This window comes from Corythoichthys intestinalis, chromosome 6 (assembly GCF_030265065.1).
Source record: "Corythoichthys intestinalis isolate RoL2023-P3 chromosome 6, ASM3026506v1, whole genome shotgun sequence".
NCBI lineage: Eukaryota > Metazoa > Chordata > Actinopteri > Syngnathiformes > Syngnathidae > Corythoichthys > Corythoichthys intestinalis.
The window spans coordinates 55,957,013-55,975,371 of NC_080400.1; the positions used below are offsets into that span (position 1 = coordinate 55,957,013).

Sequence of the window (18,359 nt, forward strand, 5' to 3'; positions counted from 1 at the left end):
AATGCTATTTAAGACTTTTTTCTCCTGTCATATGCTCTTTAAACGAAAAGATATCAACCGATACAGTGGCATCATAAGACCAAATGAACCACCATAAGCTTTGAAACAATTGGATGCAAAACTGCATTGCTTCAAAAAGCTTCATTCAGCCATCACTGCTTCCTTAGGGGACGACAACCTCTGCTGCCACCTTCTGTCAACACTGTTGTCATCCAACATGCCCCCTTGCGTGCATTGCAGTGCTAGATATAAATGACAATCATATTTCATGTTCTGTGCTGATTATTTCTTCAGTTACTGTTCCAGTTATTTCATTAATTGCTAGTTATGGTATTTGGTAAGACTTTATATGACAGTGGCACCATAAAACTATCATAAAACCATCGTAATGATGACATGACACTGCCATGAGCATTAATGACTGCTTATGACAAATGTCATTTTGTGTCATCCAGCAAATTATCTCACTTTTGAATGGATGTAAAAGATCCGAGCTGGACATAAATTGAGTAAGGGACATCATTTGCCAGATGATACTTAATGACATCTGTCATAAGCATTCATTAATGCCCATGATAGTGTTATATCATAATTTTGACGTTTTATGGCTGTCTGTTGACGCCACCGTCAAATAAAGTGTTACCTATTAAACAAAATGAATCAATAAATAAGCGGCACTGAACTATAAGCTGCAGGATTCAAAATGAGGGGAAAAGTAGCGGCTTATAGTCCGAAAATTACGGTAAGTACTTTTTTTTTTTTTTAATATATCTGTACTTTGAGTAGACATATGAAGTCGTACTTTTTACTTTAATACATTTTACAGCATGTACCTGTACTTTTTACTCCACTACTTTTCAAAATGTCGCCTGCATGACACGTTACTTTTTTTTTTCTTTATTGTGAATTGATAGTTTCGTGTTCATGCCTCCGGTGCAATCGATAAGCCCCTTGCAACTATACCGTAAGTGGGCAGTACTAGAGGCGAGTACAAGCAAGATTGGGCAGGTGAACAAGAAATTGACCAATAAAAAGCAACAGTAAGAGCAGCACACCTTGACATTAAGAATAGGTCAAGGTGATTGGGCTGGGCAGCGTGCCGAAGAAATGGACAGAAAAAAAGGAATATTTTTTTGTGGGGAGCCATAGACTTCATAATGTATTAACGGGACATGGTGGGGCCTGCATTGTTGGCGAGGGCATCAAAGCTGACCGAGTGAAATCACAGAGCTTTTTTTGTTGGAAATTCTTGTGTATAAATGCTTAAACCCCCGAATTCGATATAGATATTGACGTAAAACAGTCTCGATTCTTAATTAAAAGCAAAAAAAAAAAAAAAAAAAAAACGTGCAGCTAGCATATATTTTACGTAAATATATTGAAGTACAATGCTAGTCCGTTAGTGAATAGGCTATAGCTAGCCAGCTTATGTAAACACAGCTTTTCCAGTGGAAATTCTTGTGAATAAATGCTTAAATCCCCAAAATCTTTATAGATATGGACGTAAAACAGTCTCGATTCTTGGTTAAAAGCATAAAAAAAAAAAAAAAAAAAAAAAAAACATGCAATTAGCATTTATTTTACATAAATACGGCGAAATATGATGCCAATGCAGTAGCCGCTAATTCCTCCCAATGATTTTTTTTCACGTTTCAAAATGTATACATGGTACGAAAAATATAATTACCTTGAATCCTCGAACAAATCACTCCTGAGACAATCCTTCCTGTTTGTATGCAGTGCAGCTTCTGTACTTTCTCAACAGAAATCCAGCGTTGGCTCACTGCATGCGTGTTTGTGAATAGCGCCTCTTGATGTGGGCAGCCCCCTACTTGATTGCGAGGCGCAGTACATGACCAATCTTACCTGTCAATACCATCATGAAGTCTATGTGGGAGCTTTGCCAAGCAGAACAATTAAATCTAAAGTGAATAAAATTTTGCAGCGTGACTTTACAGACTGGTCCACTTTTGGGGTTATAATTTATTGATTTTTACCTTTATGCCCAGTTACTTGATTGCATTTTTCTAAAGGTAAACCTCAGATCATCCTATGTTCATAAAAACAAAGAATAATTTTAAGTATTTTAAATATAGAATCAAGCTGAATGCTGATATCATTTAGGAAGGCACGGTCATGCGCTTCCCTTTCTAACCAGCTGTTGTTTTGTAGGCTAAACTGACGACAAAAAGCTCCCACTGGCAAACCCAGACCAGAGCTGCAATTACAGAACTTAGATGGCTAAAGACAGGTGATTCCTATGTTACACAACACACACAAAGATATCTAGTGGGTGTTGGCATAAAGGTTCCACATTCACAACCTGGCTAATGCTAAGATTAACACAGATGAAAATCTGAGACTAGACTCGCACATGCATTTGGGTCAATTTTTTAAAAAATAGGGTCACATTTGTTTCCCCAGTATAAATGAGGATGTATATTCACTAAAGTTGGACAAATATTCATTCAACTTATTTTTTGTGTATCAATCGTCTCTTATAAACTCAAGGGTACAAGCAACTTCTGGTAAAAGGTTGTTATTAGGTATATACCGAAAGCAAAATTCTTGGCCGAAAAAACGAAAAACATGCATATGTTTCATTTTTAATTCCATTTATTTACTAAAACATTTGATTTCAATATTTTCCGATGACTACCCCCCTTTGGCACAGCATTGGTTCTACAACCCCAGAGGCTCGGGGAATTTAGTTTGAAAGGTGCCAATTGTAAAATCCCATGGGAGGGGTGCTGTGGCGGTTCTAGGATTTTTCTGAAACAGGGGCCAAGAAGGGCCCCGTGTAACCCTCAGGGGCCAAGTGTCACTGCCATCTGAGTTCTGTGTTTGTTTTGGTAGAAAGAATCTGACCTCTTAGCCAGACCGCCAGAACCGTGCTAGCGCAACTCCAACGGCCAAGACCGGCGGAACCCGACAACCGGGCCAAAAGGACATAACTCCGCGCCTTCACCTTACTCTTAACCCCTTGTACTGACTCCATTTTGAAAGCTGGATAAAGGCTTCAAAACACAAGTCGACAATTTATTCAGGTCGACAGCGATCAAACGGCAAGGCAAAAGAGCAAAGAGACCCAGGCAAGGAGGCAAACTGGATCCAGGGTCACCATATCACAAGTCAACAAAAGATTCCAGAGAAAAACGACAACGATTAGTAACACATTCAGTCTTTCAAATGCCCCGGTAAGGCAGGCTGTGGTTTAGGATTATTGTTTGTTGTGGATTGGGTGGGAGAGTTTCGGGTGTTACTGTTGTCAGGACAACAAGAATTGAGGATTTTGCCATCCTCAGCGCCACGTGAGTGCTAAGTGTTTACTTCTCGGTTGCGGGTTCCTCCGTATCGGATGTTCCTTGTAGCAAAGCAAGAGGTCTCGCCATTCGTCCTGGACTGTCCGGAAGAGCTGCTTGCGGGATTTGGTGGTGAAGACACTGGCTTGTATGTCTTGCCTATCACCTGGTTGTCAGCATCAATCTTGCTCAGTCAGCTACATGACACGTGCGTTGGGCTTCCGTGGTCAGAAAGCATCTTGTATTTGTTCTGTCCTTATTTGCCGTTGTCTTGGCGCTGCAAGTTCTAATCATTCAAGTCCAACTGTTCATATCAAATATATTCTGCTTGTTTTTTTAAAACTATTACAAACTTGGCATTTATATCATATTTCTAATTTAATCACAACGTGTGCAAGTAAGGATACAATACATAGAACAATAAATTTAATCACCGCTTTTGAAAAGTAATTTTAAACACAAAGGCAGCATTAATATTTAACATGCTTTTCGAACAGTGTTTTTCAACCGGTGTGCTGCGGCACACTAGAGGGAATGTCATGTGTGCCGCGAGAAATTGTCCACTATCACATTTTTGTCTTTTTAACGTCGTCAGGCGAAGTTGCAGAAGGAAGGAAGGAGTAGATAGGAAGAAGATTGTGGTCGTGTGCAAAAAAGCAAGGTTTTGCTCGTGTCGCATTCAAGAACTGCTCGAATTTCTAGCCATTCTAACCTTGCTGTCTGTGACAATGTAGACCCCATCACGTCTACTGTACATTATTGGATTAGGCTTGTCAAGTGTCGATTTCACGAAAGTTTTTCCTTTTTATCCATACGTGATGACCGTCAATACTCCCAGTGTTTTATTCCAACACATTGTTCAACACGATGGTTAATCACCATTTTGATGTTTTGTCACACCCTTAATGTTCCCAGTGTTTCATTTAAGTTGTCTATAAAATATACCGTATTGGCCCGAAAATAAGAAGGCCCTGATTATAAGACAACCCTCTCTTTTTCAAGACTTGTTTGAAAAAGACATTTTGAACACATTTTTATACAGAAAATAATTACAGTACATCTGAAACAAATGACTATAACAATATATTTGAGAGAAAAAGCAAGTTATTTTGCCTCATTCAAATCTGAATATCTGAACATTTAAATATGTATATTAAAGTGCAATCACATTCGTAAATGAATGGCTTCTGGTTTTTGAAATGTAAATAAATCAATCTATTGTGATAAAACAACAAAATTGCAAAAACTGCATTAACCATCAGAGTGAGGTCTAACTAACTGTAGTCTTGAAACAAATCTGAATGAGGAAAAACACTGCAATAAAATAATGCAAACAGGTTAAACTTGAGAGTAGCTGAGATCTGTCATGACAGAACATTACTCAAGTTCAGCATTCGCTTCAATGATATCTGGCGCCATCTAGCGTCATAACCGGGTATAATGTCTAGACCCTGAATATAAGACGACTCCCACTTTTTCAGTCTTATTTCAATGCAAAAAACACCGTCTTATATTCGGGCCAATACGGTATGTACGCAAAGCCATGTTAGCTATGATACTAGCAAAGCCAGGCTGAGGGCCAATGGCGGTTCTACGATTTTTCTGAAACAAGGGCCAAGAACAAAGAAGCGGCCACATGTAACCCTCATGGGCCAAGTGTGGCTGCCATCTTTGTTCATTTTCTGTTATTGTCAACAAGGCAATACGCAGATTAACCTGCAGGTGGCGGCAAAAACATTTTTGCTTCTTTGAGCACCGTTGGTGGCACTGGAAGATGAGCATTCAGTCAGTCCTCCCAGTTTAAGTCAGTTGTATATCTATCTTTGTCAATGAGTTAAGTTTGCGTCACTGCCTCTAAATATTGGATCATTTTCTGTTGATTTTGGGGCATTTCCAAGCTGCTTCCTGTTGATTTGGTGTCACTTCCTGTTGGTTTTGGGGGATTTGCGGGTCAATTCCTTGTTAGCTCCTTGGCTGCCATTGACGGTGCTAGACTTACAAACCATTTTGTCAAGGTAGAGGCAAATGAACTAATGTCACGGGGGACATGAAGATGAGCTAAGTGCAGTAGCGCACGCACTTGATCACAAATCTATGGATTTATGGCACTAATGTCAAAATTAAAAAAAAAAAAAAAGTGATATTGTATGTACAGTATGAACTAGCTACAAAAACTCAGGCAGAACAACCCCGCGGTCCGGATCGGACCCTCTGGCGGGGCGCTTCCGGCTCACAGGCCGTACGTTTGATACCACTAGAGTCTAGCAAAATGATCCCATTCTCTCTCTCATTTGATTGCCATGCTTTGTGCCAAAATGGGAAAAGGGGCACTTCTGGGGTCATTCAAGTTAGAGGGGCCAGTGCCCCTGTGGCCCCACCCCTAAAACCGCCACTGCTGAGGGCTAACTTTAGCACAAAATGTCTCTCTTATGTCCATATGACCATTTGAAATTCAATGGCCTCCTAAACTGAATAGCTCTGCTTTTAATCAAAGACTACATAGGCGAGTCACCCAATAGTTACATTCTCTCCCTTAGTATGAGAGTCACCCAATAGTTACATTCTCTCCCTTAGTATCAAGTTGGCGAATACAAGAGATTGATCCCCGGAGCCTTTTTGTCTCAGTTTCCATGGGAGCTCAGGGAGGCCTTCACCATGGCATTCCTATCATCGTTTGGGTTGCACAGTGTACTGAATAAGGTGGCTATAACTGGAAACAATGGCTGTTCAGGTTAGAATTTGACGATATTAACGCCCCCTCGGCAGATTGAAGCCTCCATATACAATCAGCCATCAAATGACAATGCACACATGTGTCCACATAACCCTAAGAGTAAATAGGACAGTCACTGTTCAAGAGTTTGGGATTGATCACCCACACAACTTTGTGTTTTCCATAAAATTTCACACTTTTTAATCAAATCAGTTAGAAAATCCATCCATCCATTGATCTCAGTACCTCAGCATAAGCTAGCGACGCGGTTGCCTTGGGCGTCATCTAGCGGAGGTGGGGAGCCCAAATTGCTTAGGGGGAAAAAAAAAAATTCATGCTACGCTTCCTGAACATTTTCTAACTTATCAAGTACATTTAAATATGCTACATCTAAAAAATATCAGCTAAAGTGCATTTTGAATGGGACTTTAATGCTTTCATTAAAGCAACACTAGGTAACTTTTCAATCTTTATAAAAGATTTGTGATGTCTACTAACAACTAGCTGAATGACAACTCTTTCATATCTTAAGGGGATCTGTATCACTTCCACCGACAATAATCAACTTTGAGGAGGGTGGTAGGAACCCTGCCACACAGAAAAACTCCAAATGTGCTGACTGCTTTATGGCATACGCCACTTCCCCATCCATTATAAAGACGGAAGTCAATGCTAACGCTTTTATGCAAATTCTGCAAAAATGACAGAGCAAGAGACAAAGTTTTGTCTGGGAGGAAAATGAAAAAGGGCGGTTACCAGGATATACAGAATAAACATTGGCCAGGCTTTCACTTGCTGGCGTGACACCCCCGCCTCCAACCCAACTCATCAACTGGATTAATTACCTTGTTAACCTTTAATCCTTCACACGGCCGCTGGAAACAGAAATGTCGTTTAATCCATCTGCAGGCGACCATCATGATTTTACGACACTATACGAGTGTGTGCTGATCCTCATGAAAACGCAGTCTTCCTTAATGCAAAACACTACCACTTTTGTCCACCGGCGTCACTAAAATTGACAAAAACTCAAAAGTTACAAAGTGTTGCTTTAATTACTTGTTTCAGGTGAATCAGTGACCAATTTAAATCCCCCAAGTTGTGAAAATACAATATTTACTAAATATAGATTGATATTTTTGACTTGGGAATGACCACATAACATGATTAGATGTTCAAAAAAGTACATTTATGAATAACAAAAATATGACTAACAAAATGAATTTTCTGGCGTGCGAGGAATTTGTTTTCGGGTGCGGAACGGATCGTTATAAAGGATTTCGGCCATTTCTTCAAGTTCCAGACCAACGCTCCCAACGTCTGTGGTGACAGCCTGTGCAAACTAAAACACACAATTGGAAATCATAGGACTGCTGCCATTTACACTGCTGGCCAAAAGTATTGGCAACCCTGCAATTCTGTCAGATAATGCTCAATTTCTCCCAGAAAATGATAGGAATTTCAAATGCTTTGGTAGTAATATCTTCATTTATTTTGTTAGCAATGAAAAAACACAAAAGACATTGAGAAAAAAAAAATTAAATGATTATCATTTTGCACAAAACTCCCAAAATGGGCCCGACAAAAGTATTGGCAGCCTTTGAAAAATCATGTGATGCTTCTCTAATTTGTGTAATTAACAGTACCTGTTACTTACTTGTGCCGTATAACAGGTGGTGGCAATAACTAAATCACACTTGCAGCCAGTTAAAATGGATTAAAGTTGTCTCAACCTCTGTGTCCTTGTGTGTACCACATTGAGCATGGAGAAAATAAAGGCCAAAGAACTGTCGGAGGACTTGACAAGCCAAATTGTGAGGAAGCATAGGCAATTTCAAGGCTACAAGTCCATCTCCAAAGACCTGAATGTTCCTGTGTCTACCTTGCGCAGTGTCATCAATAAGTGTAACGACCATGGCACTGTGGCCCTCTTCCCTAGATGTGGACGGAAAAGAAAAATTGACAAGAGATTTCAATGAAAGATTGTGCGGATGCTGGATCAAGAACCTCGACTAACATCCAGATAAGTTTAAGCTGTCCTGCAGTCCGAGGGTAAAACAGTGTCAACCTGTACTATCCGTCGGCGTCTGAATGAAAAGGGACTCTATGGTAGGATACTCAGGAAGAACCCATTTCTGACCCAGAGACATATGAAAGCCAGGCTGGAGTTTGCCTAGACTTACCTGAGAAAGCCCAAAACGCTTTGGAAGAAAGTTCTCTGGTCAGATGAGACAAAAAGTAGAGGTTTTTGGGAAAAGGCATCAACGTAGAGTTTACAGGAAAAACAAAACAAAACAAGGCCTTAAAAGAAAATAATACGGTCCCCACAGGCAAACATGGCAGAGGTTCCCTGATGTTTTGGGGTTGCTTTGCTAACTCTGGAACTGGACTGCTTGACTGTGTGCATGGCATTATGAAGTCCAGCAGGACAAAGACCCAAAACACACTTCAAAAAGCACTAGAAAATGGTTTGAGAGAAAGCACTGGAGACTTCAAAGTGGTCAGAAATGAGTCCAGACCTGAATCCCATGGCACACCTGTGGAGAGATCTGAAAATGGCATTTTGGGGAAGACACCCTTCAAATTGCAGTTGGCCAAAGAAGGCTGGTCTAAAATTCCAGCAGAGCATTCTAAGAAACTCATTGATGGATACCGGAAGCGGTTGTTCGCAGTTATTTTGTCTAACGGTTGTGCTACCAAGTAGTAGTCTGAGAGTGCCAATACATTTGTTCTGGCCCATTTTTGGAGTTTTGTACAAAATGATTTTTTTTTTTTTTTCCATTCCCTTTTGTGTTTTTTCATTGCAAGCAAAATAAATGAAGATATTACAACCAAAGCATTTGTGATTGCAATCATTTTCCTAGGAGAAATTGCGCATTATCTGACAGAATTGCAGGGTTGTCAATACTTTTGGCCAGCAGTGTATGTGAGAGTTAAAAAAAAAAAAAAAAAAAAAAAAAAAAATGAAATGCCATACCAGTTCAGCAAGACGATCACATTCCAGGTCCATTATCTTCTTGGCTGTGGTTGGAGGCACTTTAGTAGCCTGTGATGGAACAAATGGATCCAGGTTAAAGTGAAACCCAAAATATGAACCGCAATCTAACATCCTAAGCACCTGTGGCGCTACAGTCGGCGTCTCGTGAGGTGATGGCGGCATGTCAAGCACCCAAACGTGAGTTGTTGTAGAGTTGTCTTCACGTGCTTGGAGATTTTTCTCTTCTGCAGGCGAGCAAAAGCTGCTTGCACACAACAAATTGATTAGTAACGCAGACCATGTCAGAGGTGTTGGTGAACCCTACAGATGTAGAGTATCAAGATGTCTGCTCCGTATCTGTCTGTGGTGATTTCTCTCATCTCACCACAGTCATCAGAGAGCAAGGATACTATAGGGAGGGCTAGTGATGGACAGCGCACCGCTTCGGACTGCCCAGGTATCTGCCTCCCACCACAAAATGCATGCAAAATTGGTTACCTTTTGAGAGCTGCCAAAGTATTGCTTTCTTCCTCTGTCGGATTACAGGCTAAATGCTTCTCTGGAATTTTGCCAAAGCAACAAGAAATGTTAAAAGTCCATTTTAGTGATCAGAAATGGTCATTTGGATGCCACCCACCAGGAAGCACAGCAGGAAACAGCGAAAAGACGCAATCGTCACCGCTTGGTTCCAATGACGGGATAGACATCGGTGAAAGAAAGTTATGCACCTGGAAAGAAATGGATTTAGAGCACGGCTCGCACCACAACACACCATGGTCATCTCCAAAATGAGCACTCACCGGATCGTCATCGAGCACCAAGCCCACGGGCATGTTTTTCATCATGTCCAACCACTTCTTGTCGGACTCTGCATCCAGCTCTCTGATGCCACTCATCACCTCAGGTATTTCATCTTTGGAAATCTTCAGTCTAGGTAGAATAGGCACTAGGTGTGAGACCCTCTGGGTACCATACGATACGATACGCGGTACAAGGCTCCTTATAACAATGGTCCCACAATACAGCAATTATCGACACATGGGTCAGGAACAATCTCGGTTGCTGGCATGATTGGGCTGGGCGGTCGCCCGGGGGGACAAATTGTGAGGCCCATTGCGCACAAGTGATTGTCTATAGAGCCTACCCACGTACCACGTGCTCGCTGTATGGTTCCGCCCACTTGTCCGTCATTTTGACTCTGTATTAGCATTGTTTTCAATTGATGGCGGAATTTAAAATGCATTTCATGGAAGACCCAGTGCTTTCTGATGCCGCAAACTCACTGGATCTGTTGCATAAAAGGCGTTATGAGGAAAAGCTTCGTTCTATACAGTCGCCAGATCCATATTTGATGCCCAAATCGATGTTTTTCGACCCACTGTCTTCGCCCTGTCTGCCTGACATCTGCTACGCAGATATTTACAATTATCTTGTCCACACTAAATCAGCCTATTCTCATGAAAATATGAAAAACTTCAAGAGCTTGGAGGCTTATAAATACTTCGTTGCTGGTTGGGTGAAACAGGTCCTCGTCCACGAAAATTCGGCAGGAATCTATCTTGTGCTTGGAAAGGTGAGTTACGAAATTTTCAATTCAAAATCTTTTGTTATTGCTAACATCCACTGTCAAGTCTAATGTATTTCATGTCGTTTGTCAATGGAGTTAAAGTGCTTGTGACACGAAAAAGCATGTTTATTTCATAATACACGCGGTATTTTATGCTCCTGAATGATATGGACCGCTTGGATGTGTGTGGAAGCGATCGCTATATTTATTTAGTTTTTTGAATCCCGCGCCAGGAAAATGAGTGACTTCCGGCTTCGGTCTCGTATTGAGGAGGAGGGCGCTGTGACGTGTACGGTAGAAGACGTCCTCTTCACGCTACAGTGTACTGTTGTGTGTGAGGACGAAGGATTCAGCTGATTTTGCGGATTAATACTTTTATTTTTTGCATCACGCCAGCCAAACGGCTGCAGAAAAATCATTCTGTATGCGGGAGAGGCGTATGCGCCTTTTTGGAGTTTCAAAAGGTTCCCATTCACCGTGGATATTTACTGTGGGACCATTGGACTTACAAGGAAGTGAGTAAACATCTTGTTTTGTATTATGTCAAATACGAATACAGTGATTACAAAGTAAACACTATAAAATTCCTTTAAATAAAGGACTACTTACGTTTGATCATTGATAGGCATGTAAAAAGCTATCCTCACGCTCATTAGCAGTTAGCACGTTAGCTACACAACAATTCCAGCCACCCTCCTCCAGGGAACGAACTGTAAATTGCTCTCCGCCGGGCGGTTTGCCGATCCGCAAAGAAACTCGACAACCGGGTCGTCATGTCAAATAATCCAGGCTAGTTATGTGTGATTTTCCACTTCGAAGACTTTGAAACATCCCTCGGTTCGGATTAGCATGTCTGCTAGCTGTCACTCCTTCTGGTCTGTTTACATTCTCCGAAGCCGGGGAAGGGAAATGACATATGTCCGATTTAGGTGTCATAAAATATCGTTCGGCAGGTGTGACAGTAAAGGTAAAGTCGACTGTTTTGACCATTATGGAGTCATTTTGCCATGTCGTCTTGAATAAATGGATTTTTATGATTTTATATTCCATTTAGCACAAGTTATTTGTCATGACCATGCCATTTATTTAGCAATTGGGGAAAGTACTTGGGTAAAAAGAATATCCTGTAAAAATATTGAAGTAAAGAGACAGAAACAATGACATTTTGCCGCTCTCTTCGTCGCGTTTTCCTCATTGAGAATAGTTCCCCCTCGACGGGCTGACTGGTCCTTCTCAAGCCATTTATATAGCTATTGGGGAAAATACTTGGATAAAAAGAATATCCTGTAAAAATATTGGGAGTAGAGAGACTGAAACAATGACATTTTGCAGCTCTCTTCGTCTCGTTTTCCTCGTTCTGAACAATTCCCCCTCAATGGGCTGAATAGTAAAACCGATGAGCCTAGTCTACCGCTGACGTCATCCACCTGTTGGGGACGCTAAAGCCCTATAATTGTAGGCGTGGCTAACCGGCAGATTAAAAGACTAATTTCTCGTCATCTGCGCTTTGCTAAATTGTTGTATATGGTCGAATCGTCTCAAAATATGATTCTAATTCACATAATAATGCCATTTAAGACTTTTTTTCTGGTGTCGTATGCTCTTTAAGGCTTTTAATGTTTATATGGTTTAGCGATAGCACTCTCACTACATACATACGTGTATGTTGTCAGCGATTAGCCTAGCAATGATCTTAATTGTGGTTATTTGTCAGCCCCGTAGACGAGGCCAGTTTCTTTCACTTGGTACCAGCTAAATATTATTCAAAAAATAACGATGGTGGAAGAAAGGGAAGTCACAAACATCTTGAATTTGAAACTATGTCGTACTACGTCGTATGTTGTCGGCGATTAGCCTCGCAATGATCTGAATTGTGGTTATTTGTCAGCCCCGTAGACGAGGCCAGTTTCTTTCACTTGGTATCAGCTAAATATTATTCAAAAAATAACGATGGTGGGAGAAAGGGTAGTCACAAACATCTTAAATTTGAAACTATGTCGTACTACATCGTATGTTGTCGGCTATTAGCCTAGCAATGATCTTAATTGTGGTTGTCAGGCCAAAACCCTCTAAATATATATTAAATGCATCTTACCGGATATAAAATGACTACTACATAGTCTGTGGTGATTTTTTGGTGTCCAGTTTTCACGTCGAATTGCAGCCGTCCATTTCGCTCTCCTCTTTGGATCCCTCGGAATACGGTAAAACTTCAAGTCTCTCCTTCCATCTTCTCTGTTAGTGCAACCAACAGCCACACACGCCTTCACCATTTTGATTATTAATGTTAAGGAGCAGAAAAACACGCCGTAAATAGGAGAAATGTACGTAGCCGTAACAGGTTAACACTATGTTTTGACGGACAAGTGGGCGGAACCATACAGCGAGCACGTGGTACGTGGGTAGGCTCTATTATTATAATTAACACCCCTAGCGTTCCAATGACGCCCTCTGCAGACCGCAGTTACTACCTGCACGCAACCGCAAAGAAGAGGTGGGGTCAGTTAAGTATCACTCACATAGAGTTGACTTCGATTTTCAATGTGCAAAGAATCTTTTTTTTTTTTTAACTTCAATATTCAACCTAGTTGTATAATGTACAGGTAGTCCCCGGGTTACGTAAGAGCTTCGTTCCTACGTTGGCGACGTAACCCGAATTTCCGCACAAGTCAGAATTAACCCTTTAAGTACCCCTAAATATCCCCCACAAGTTGATGGAATAAATGATTAGAAACCTGACGAAGCTGCTGATTTCTTCGGCAATGTTAACACAATAATAATTGCCACCTTAACTTATAAAGACTGGCGAACAGAGGAGGACCGTCGTAGACCATCTAAGGCTGTAATGTCATATCACGGATGTGCACCCCACGCTCATATTTTTCTATGATATCCAACTTAATGTCAATGGTAAGCATCCCTTTTTCCTTTTTTTTTTTCACCACCTGCACTAACATTGTTGGAACCCATGTTGATATCTCTCAAGAAAATCTGCCATGTGTCAGTCTTGCGGGAAAACAAAGAAACTGCGGTGCTGTCATAGATTGTCATATTTAGAGCATGTCATCAAATGTAGAAACAAATGGAGAGTCAAATTTCAAGTCCGATGTCAAAAAGATCGTGTGTCGAGGTACCACTGTATTTTGAAATACAAGTCATAAACAGAAAAACAAGCTCTTTTCATCCTTCTGCTGTGAGTTGAATTGAGTATCAATAGTAGACATCCAATTCCTTTGAACTGGGAGGCTGGAAGCATTGGGTCATTCGCTGCCATCGCTCCTACTTCAAACGGATTGGACGTCAGACTGGCAGTCAAAGGCAATCAATGAGTTTAATTTTGAGGCGTTTTAGGGTCACCTCCTGTTGATTTGGGGTTACAGACAGGAAGTGACCTGGGAATCTCCCCAAATAAATAGGCTGTGACTCAAGATTCAACAGGAAATGACCTGAAAATGTCCTAAAATGAACAGAAAGTGACATTTAAATGCCCTGAAAATCCGAATGACAGGCAGCGAATGCTTTGGTTTCAAGTGATAGAATGTTCATTCGCACCTTACAGTCTAAATGGATTGAGCAGCTAGCTCTGTCAATGGCAGCCATTGAGGACTATTCTAGTGGCAGATTTTGGTCGCATCTTGTCGACTTTTTGGTTCCTGTTTATTTGAAAGAGTATGAAAACAACTGGGGAAATGCTAATATTCCATCATTTATCCATAAACGCATGCCTTTTGGATTCATATCATGCCACTTCATGTAATTACAACGCAACACCAAGAAAATGATAGAAATTTGGATCGAATGTCAAGCTAAAATGACCGGCGCCCGAGATCCCGGAAATCTAGCATATTGTGTGCGTGACGTCACATATAGGAAACACCCGGCTCAGGGCTTAGTACTGAATGGCAGCGATGATGGCGGACAATTTTGTTTCTAGTTGCAGCGAAGAATCCGATGTAACGAACGTCCTTTTAATGGTGACGAGGAGAGTTATGAACCTTTCTTTGGTGTTTTGGGTTACTAATTTGAGCCCAAACGAAAGCCAATGCAGCCTAATGAAACGATCATTTAGGGGAGCAATCACACTGATTAAACACCGGCAACAGATCGAGTGGGAAACACCAAATGGTTTGTTTTGCATTTCTTTTTGTGAAGCTGATACACCGTGACAGCAAAATAATGTATAGAAAAATGATCATTTATTGTGCTATCATAGGTTTTTGCTCTGCCAACAGACACAAATATGAATGAGATTAGAAGATTTGTTGTATATATTTTACGAGCGATAATTTATACATGTGTCCAGTCCTGTATCCAATATGTTTATTATTATAAAAGAGTACTCACTCTGGCCATTTCGAGCTTGGCTGCTCCCCTCCTTTGCTTAGCCTGGGGTGGTAGGGTGGTCTCATCAGTGCCAGTCATCGTCCCCTTTCTTGATATCTCGGGACATTTAGGTGGCTACGCGTGTATGGTGGGTACCACATCAGCTTTTAGCAGCAATTTCTCAGCAAAACCTGATTTTATTTGTCCATAGTTCGAATAGCTTTCAGGTGTAAAATGCGCACCACACAAAACTGCCGGAGGCTGGGTCTGCAAAATTAGCCCTTTTTGCACGGACCAACTTTACTCATTGTCTGCGTAGTCCAACTCTTTTTCTCCCGTTCGGGAACTCATGGGTACTACATCGCGACAAATGGCTATTTGTACACCACATAGCATGACAGGTTTGAACTAGTGATGCACGATAATACATTTTACACCGATACCCGATAATTTCCTCCTCGTTCCAACCGATAACCGATAATGTCAAGCCGATAATTCTGTTAAAAAAAATTTAAAGTCTACACAAGAGAAAATATTACTGCGCAAAAATACAATTTACTGCTCCTTTTTTTCAACATCAAATGTGAACAAGTAGTAAATTCCACAATCTAAATAATGACAGATTGTCTGACATTGTGTAATGGTAAACTTTTGGCAACAATTACTTAGAGTAAATACCCAAGTTGCACAAAAATGCCTATAAAAGAGACATTCCTAACATATATAACATTACTTCAATGTAAAAACACACCTCCTTAAAACTAGTCAGTATTAAGTGTAAGTCTATTGGAAATAAGTGAAATTATCTGCCAGCGCTTCAGGTGTATTTCACTCAGATTTCTTGAATAAAAATAGCTAGCTGAAAATAAGTTTGGCAGCCTTATTTTAAGTAATGATCATACTTAATCCTAAAAAAACATGTTTGTCAGAAATGTTCTTTATTCAAGAATAGGTATGGTTCAAAACATTATTTAAAAGTATTTTTTTCTTAATTTAGGAGAAAAATTACCTTTTTTTTTTAAAGATGTATGGGCTTAATAAGAACAAATGGCAATATTTACGTACTTCAAGTAAGTGGAATAATCTGACAAGATGGAGACTATTATTTGACGAGATATAAGAAGAACGATCCTATTAAGAAGTCATAAATTTACAGCGTACTGTGTCATAGCAGCACTGTGTTTACATTTGCGGCATTCACGACACTTGCTTTACGGCAGCTAAGCTGATACACGGCAGTACTAGTAGGCCGTAGTTGGAGCTTGCGTCCCCGTGCACATTGTGTTGTGCCTGAATTTTGTTAAGCCGAAAATAAAGGCAGCGTTACAAAGTCATCTGGCCGCGTCTCCTCCCGCCTGTGCCCTTCAGTCCGTCCGGCCGCCAAATTAGCACCCGCACGAGGCCTCTGTCTGGCCGTGCTGCTCGATTAATTAAACCGGAGTGGCAGCGGCAGCTACATTCGTACCGGTGTTCTGCCAAAATCTGCTACATCGGCGAAACTTTAGTCGAATTTGACACCCAAAGTACTACCGTGCGCTCTAAACAAGTATTTGATACACTGCCAATGGGAAAACCCATTGGCAGTGTATCAAATACTTGTTCTGTTTAGATGCATACAGGCATAACATACAAAAAAAATGCCTGAAGAAATTACTTAAATGTAGTTATATCAAATAAGGATGGTTTAAATTCGCTACGTGACTAATGTGGTCAACTGCTTCAAAGCTAACACAAAAAAAAACAATGGTTAAAAGTATTAGAGGGTAATACATGCAAAAAGTATCTTTGAGGCAGTAAAAAGGTTCTAAAAACCTAAATAAAAACAAAAATAGTGAGTTCTCGCTGCTTCTAACCGATGTGCGCATGCGTGCGGATGCTTGCGCAAGCGCGCTGAGCATTGTGTAGGACGTTTCGCCGCGTAGTAAGGAATGGCCGAACACCGGATATACGCCTGCCCCGGCCGGCTCGCCGCGGCATATTCGGGGCCTGGTTCTGCTCCCCGCAGTGTTTCTCCGTCGACACAAGCCCCGGAGTTTAGCTTCGTTTATGTGTGTTTACATTAGCAATAGCATTCGCGCTAGCAGCAGCCTCGTGTTTGTTCCAAAAATCTGTGATGCAGGTTTAAATGGCTGATCGGGTTTACAGTGGGGAGAACAAGTATTTGATACACTGCCGATTTTGCTGGTTTTCCCACTTGCAAAGCATGTAGAGGTCTGTAATTTGTATCAGAAGTTCTCTTCAACTGTGAGGGACGGAATCTAATTAAAAAAAAAAAAAAAAAAAACAGAAAATCACGTTGTATGATTTTTAAATAATAAATTTGCATTTAATTACATGAAATAAGTATTTGATACATCACAAAAATTGAACTTAATATTTGGTACAGAAACCTTTGTTTGCTATTACAGATACCAAACGTTTCCTGTAGTCCTTGACAAGGTTTGCACACACTGCAGCAGGGATTTTGGCCCACTCCTCCATGCAGATCTTCTCCAGAGCCTTCAGGTTTCTGGGCTGCTGCCGGGCAACACGGACTTTCAGCTCCCTCCATAGATTTTCTATCGGGTTCAGATCTGGTGACTGGCTAGGCCACTCCAGGACCTCAAGATGCTTCTTACGGAGCCACTCTTTAGTTGCCTTGGCTGTGTGCTCTGGGTCATTGTCATGCTGGAAGACCCAGCCACAACCCATCTTCGGGGCTCTCACTGAAGGAAGGAGGTTGTCAGCCAAGATCTGGCGATACATAGCCCCATCCATCCTCCCCTCAATACGGTGCAGTCGTCCTGTACCCTTGCCAGAGAAGCAGCCCCAAAAAATGATGTTTCCTCCTCCATGTTTCACGGTTGGGATGGTGTTCTTGGGGTTGTACTCATCCTTCTTTTTCCTCCAAACACGACGAGCCGAGTTTAGACGTTCAATTTTGGTCTCATCCGACCATATGACCTTCTTCCATTGCTCCTCTGGATCATCCAGATGTTCAGTGGCAAACTTCAGACGTGTCTGGACATGCACTGGCTTCAGCAGCGGGACCTTGCGTGCGCTGTGGGATTTTAATCCATGACGGCGTAACGTGTTTCCGATGGTTTTCTCTGAGACTGCGGTTCCAGCTCTCTTCAGGTCATTGACCAGGTCCTGCCGTGTACCTCTGGGCTGATCCCTCACCTTCCTCATGATCAGTGATGCCCCACGAGGTGAGATCTTGCATGGAGCCCCAGAACGAGGCAGATTGACCGTCAATTTGAATTATTCCATTTTCTAATAATCGCTCCAACAGTTGTTACCTTCTCACCAACCTGCTTGCTTATTTTCCTGTAGCCCATCTCAGCCTTGTGCAGGTCTATTATTTTATCCCTGATGTCCTTACACAGCTCTTTGGTCTTGGCCATTGTGGAGAGGTTGGAGTTTGTTTGAGCATGTGAACAGGTGTCTTTTATACAGGTAACAAGTTCAAACAGGTGCAGTTACTTCTGGTAATGA

The 18,359-nt window shown here is 41.3% G+C and overlaps 1 protein-coding gene and 1 non-coding gene across 4 annotated transcripts in view; both read right to left on the minus strand.

Annotated features, from left to right (window-relative positions):
* Positions 1 to 4,566: 4,566 nt before the first annotated feature.
* The window catches only part of haus6 (HAUS augmin-like complex, subunit 6), a 31,476-nt gene continuing 17,683 nt past the window's right edge, over positions 4,567 to 18,359 (minus strand). The window contains exons 10-16 of one of the 3 annotated variants that reach the window (XM_057838832.1): positions 9,793 to 9,922; positions 9,630 to 9,720; positions 9,491 to 9,551; positions 9,134 to 9,254; positions 8,993 to 9,061; positions 7,231 to 7,357; positions 4,567 to 6,326 (exon numbers count right to left, since the gene is read on the minus strand). In XM_057838832.1, the coding sequence (XP_057694815.1) occupies positions 6,301 to 6,326; positions 7,231 to 7,357; positions 8,993 to 9,061; positions 9,134 to 9,254; positions 9,491 to 9,551; positions 9,630 to 9,720; positions 9,793 to 9,922 (625 nt within the window). In that variant the 3' untranslated portion in view covers positions 4,567 to 6,300. The other 2 variants (XM_057838831.1, XM_057838833.1) reach the window with 2 other exon arrangements.
* LOC130918249 (small Cajal body-specific RNA 8) lies at positions 9,333 to 9,463 on the minus strand. Its single transcript, XR_009063696.1, has one exon. It is a non-coding gene; the product is annotated as a small Cajal body-specific RNA 8 (non-coding RNA).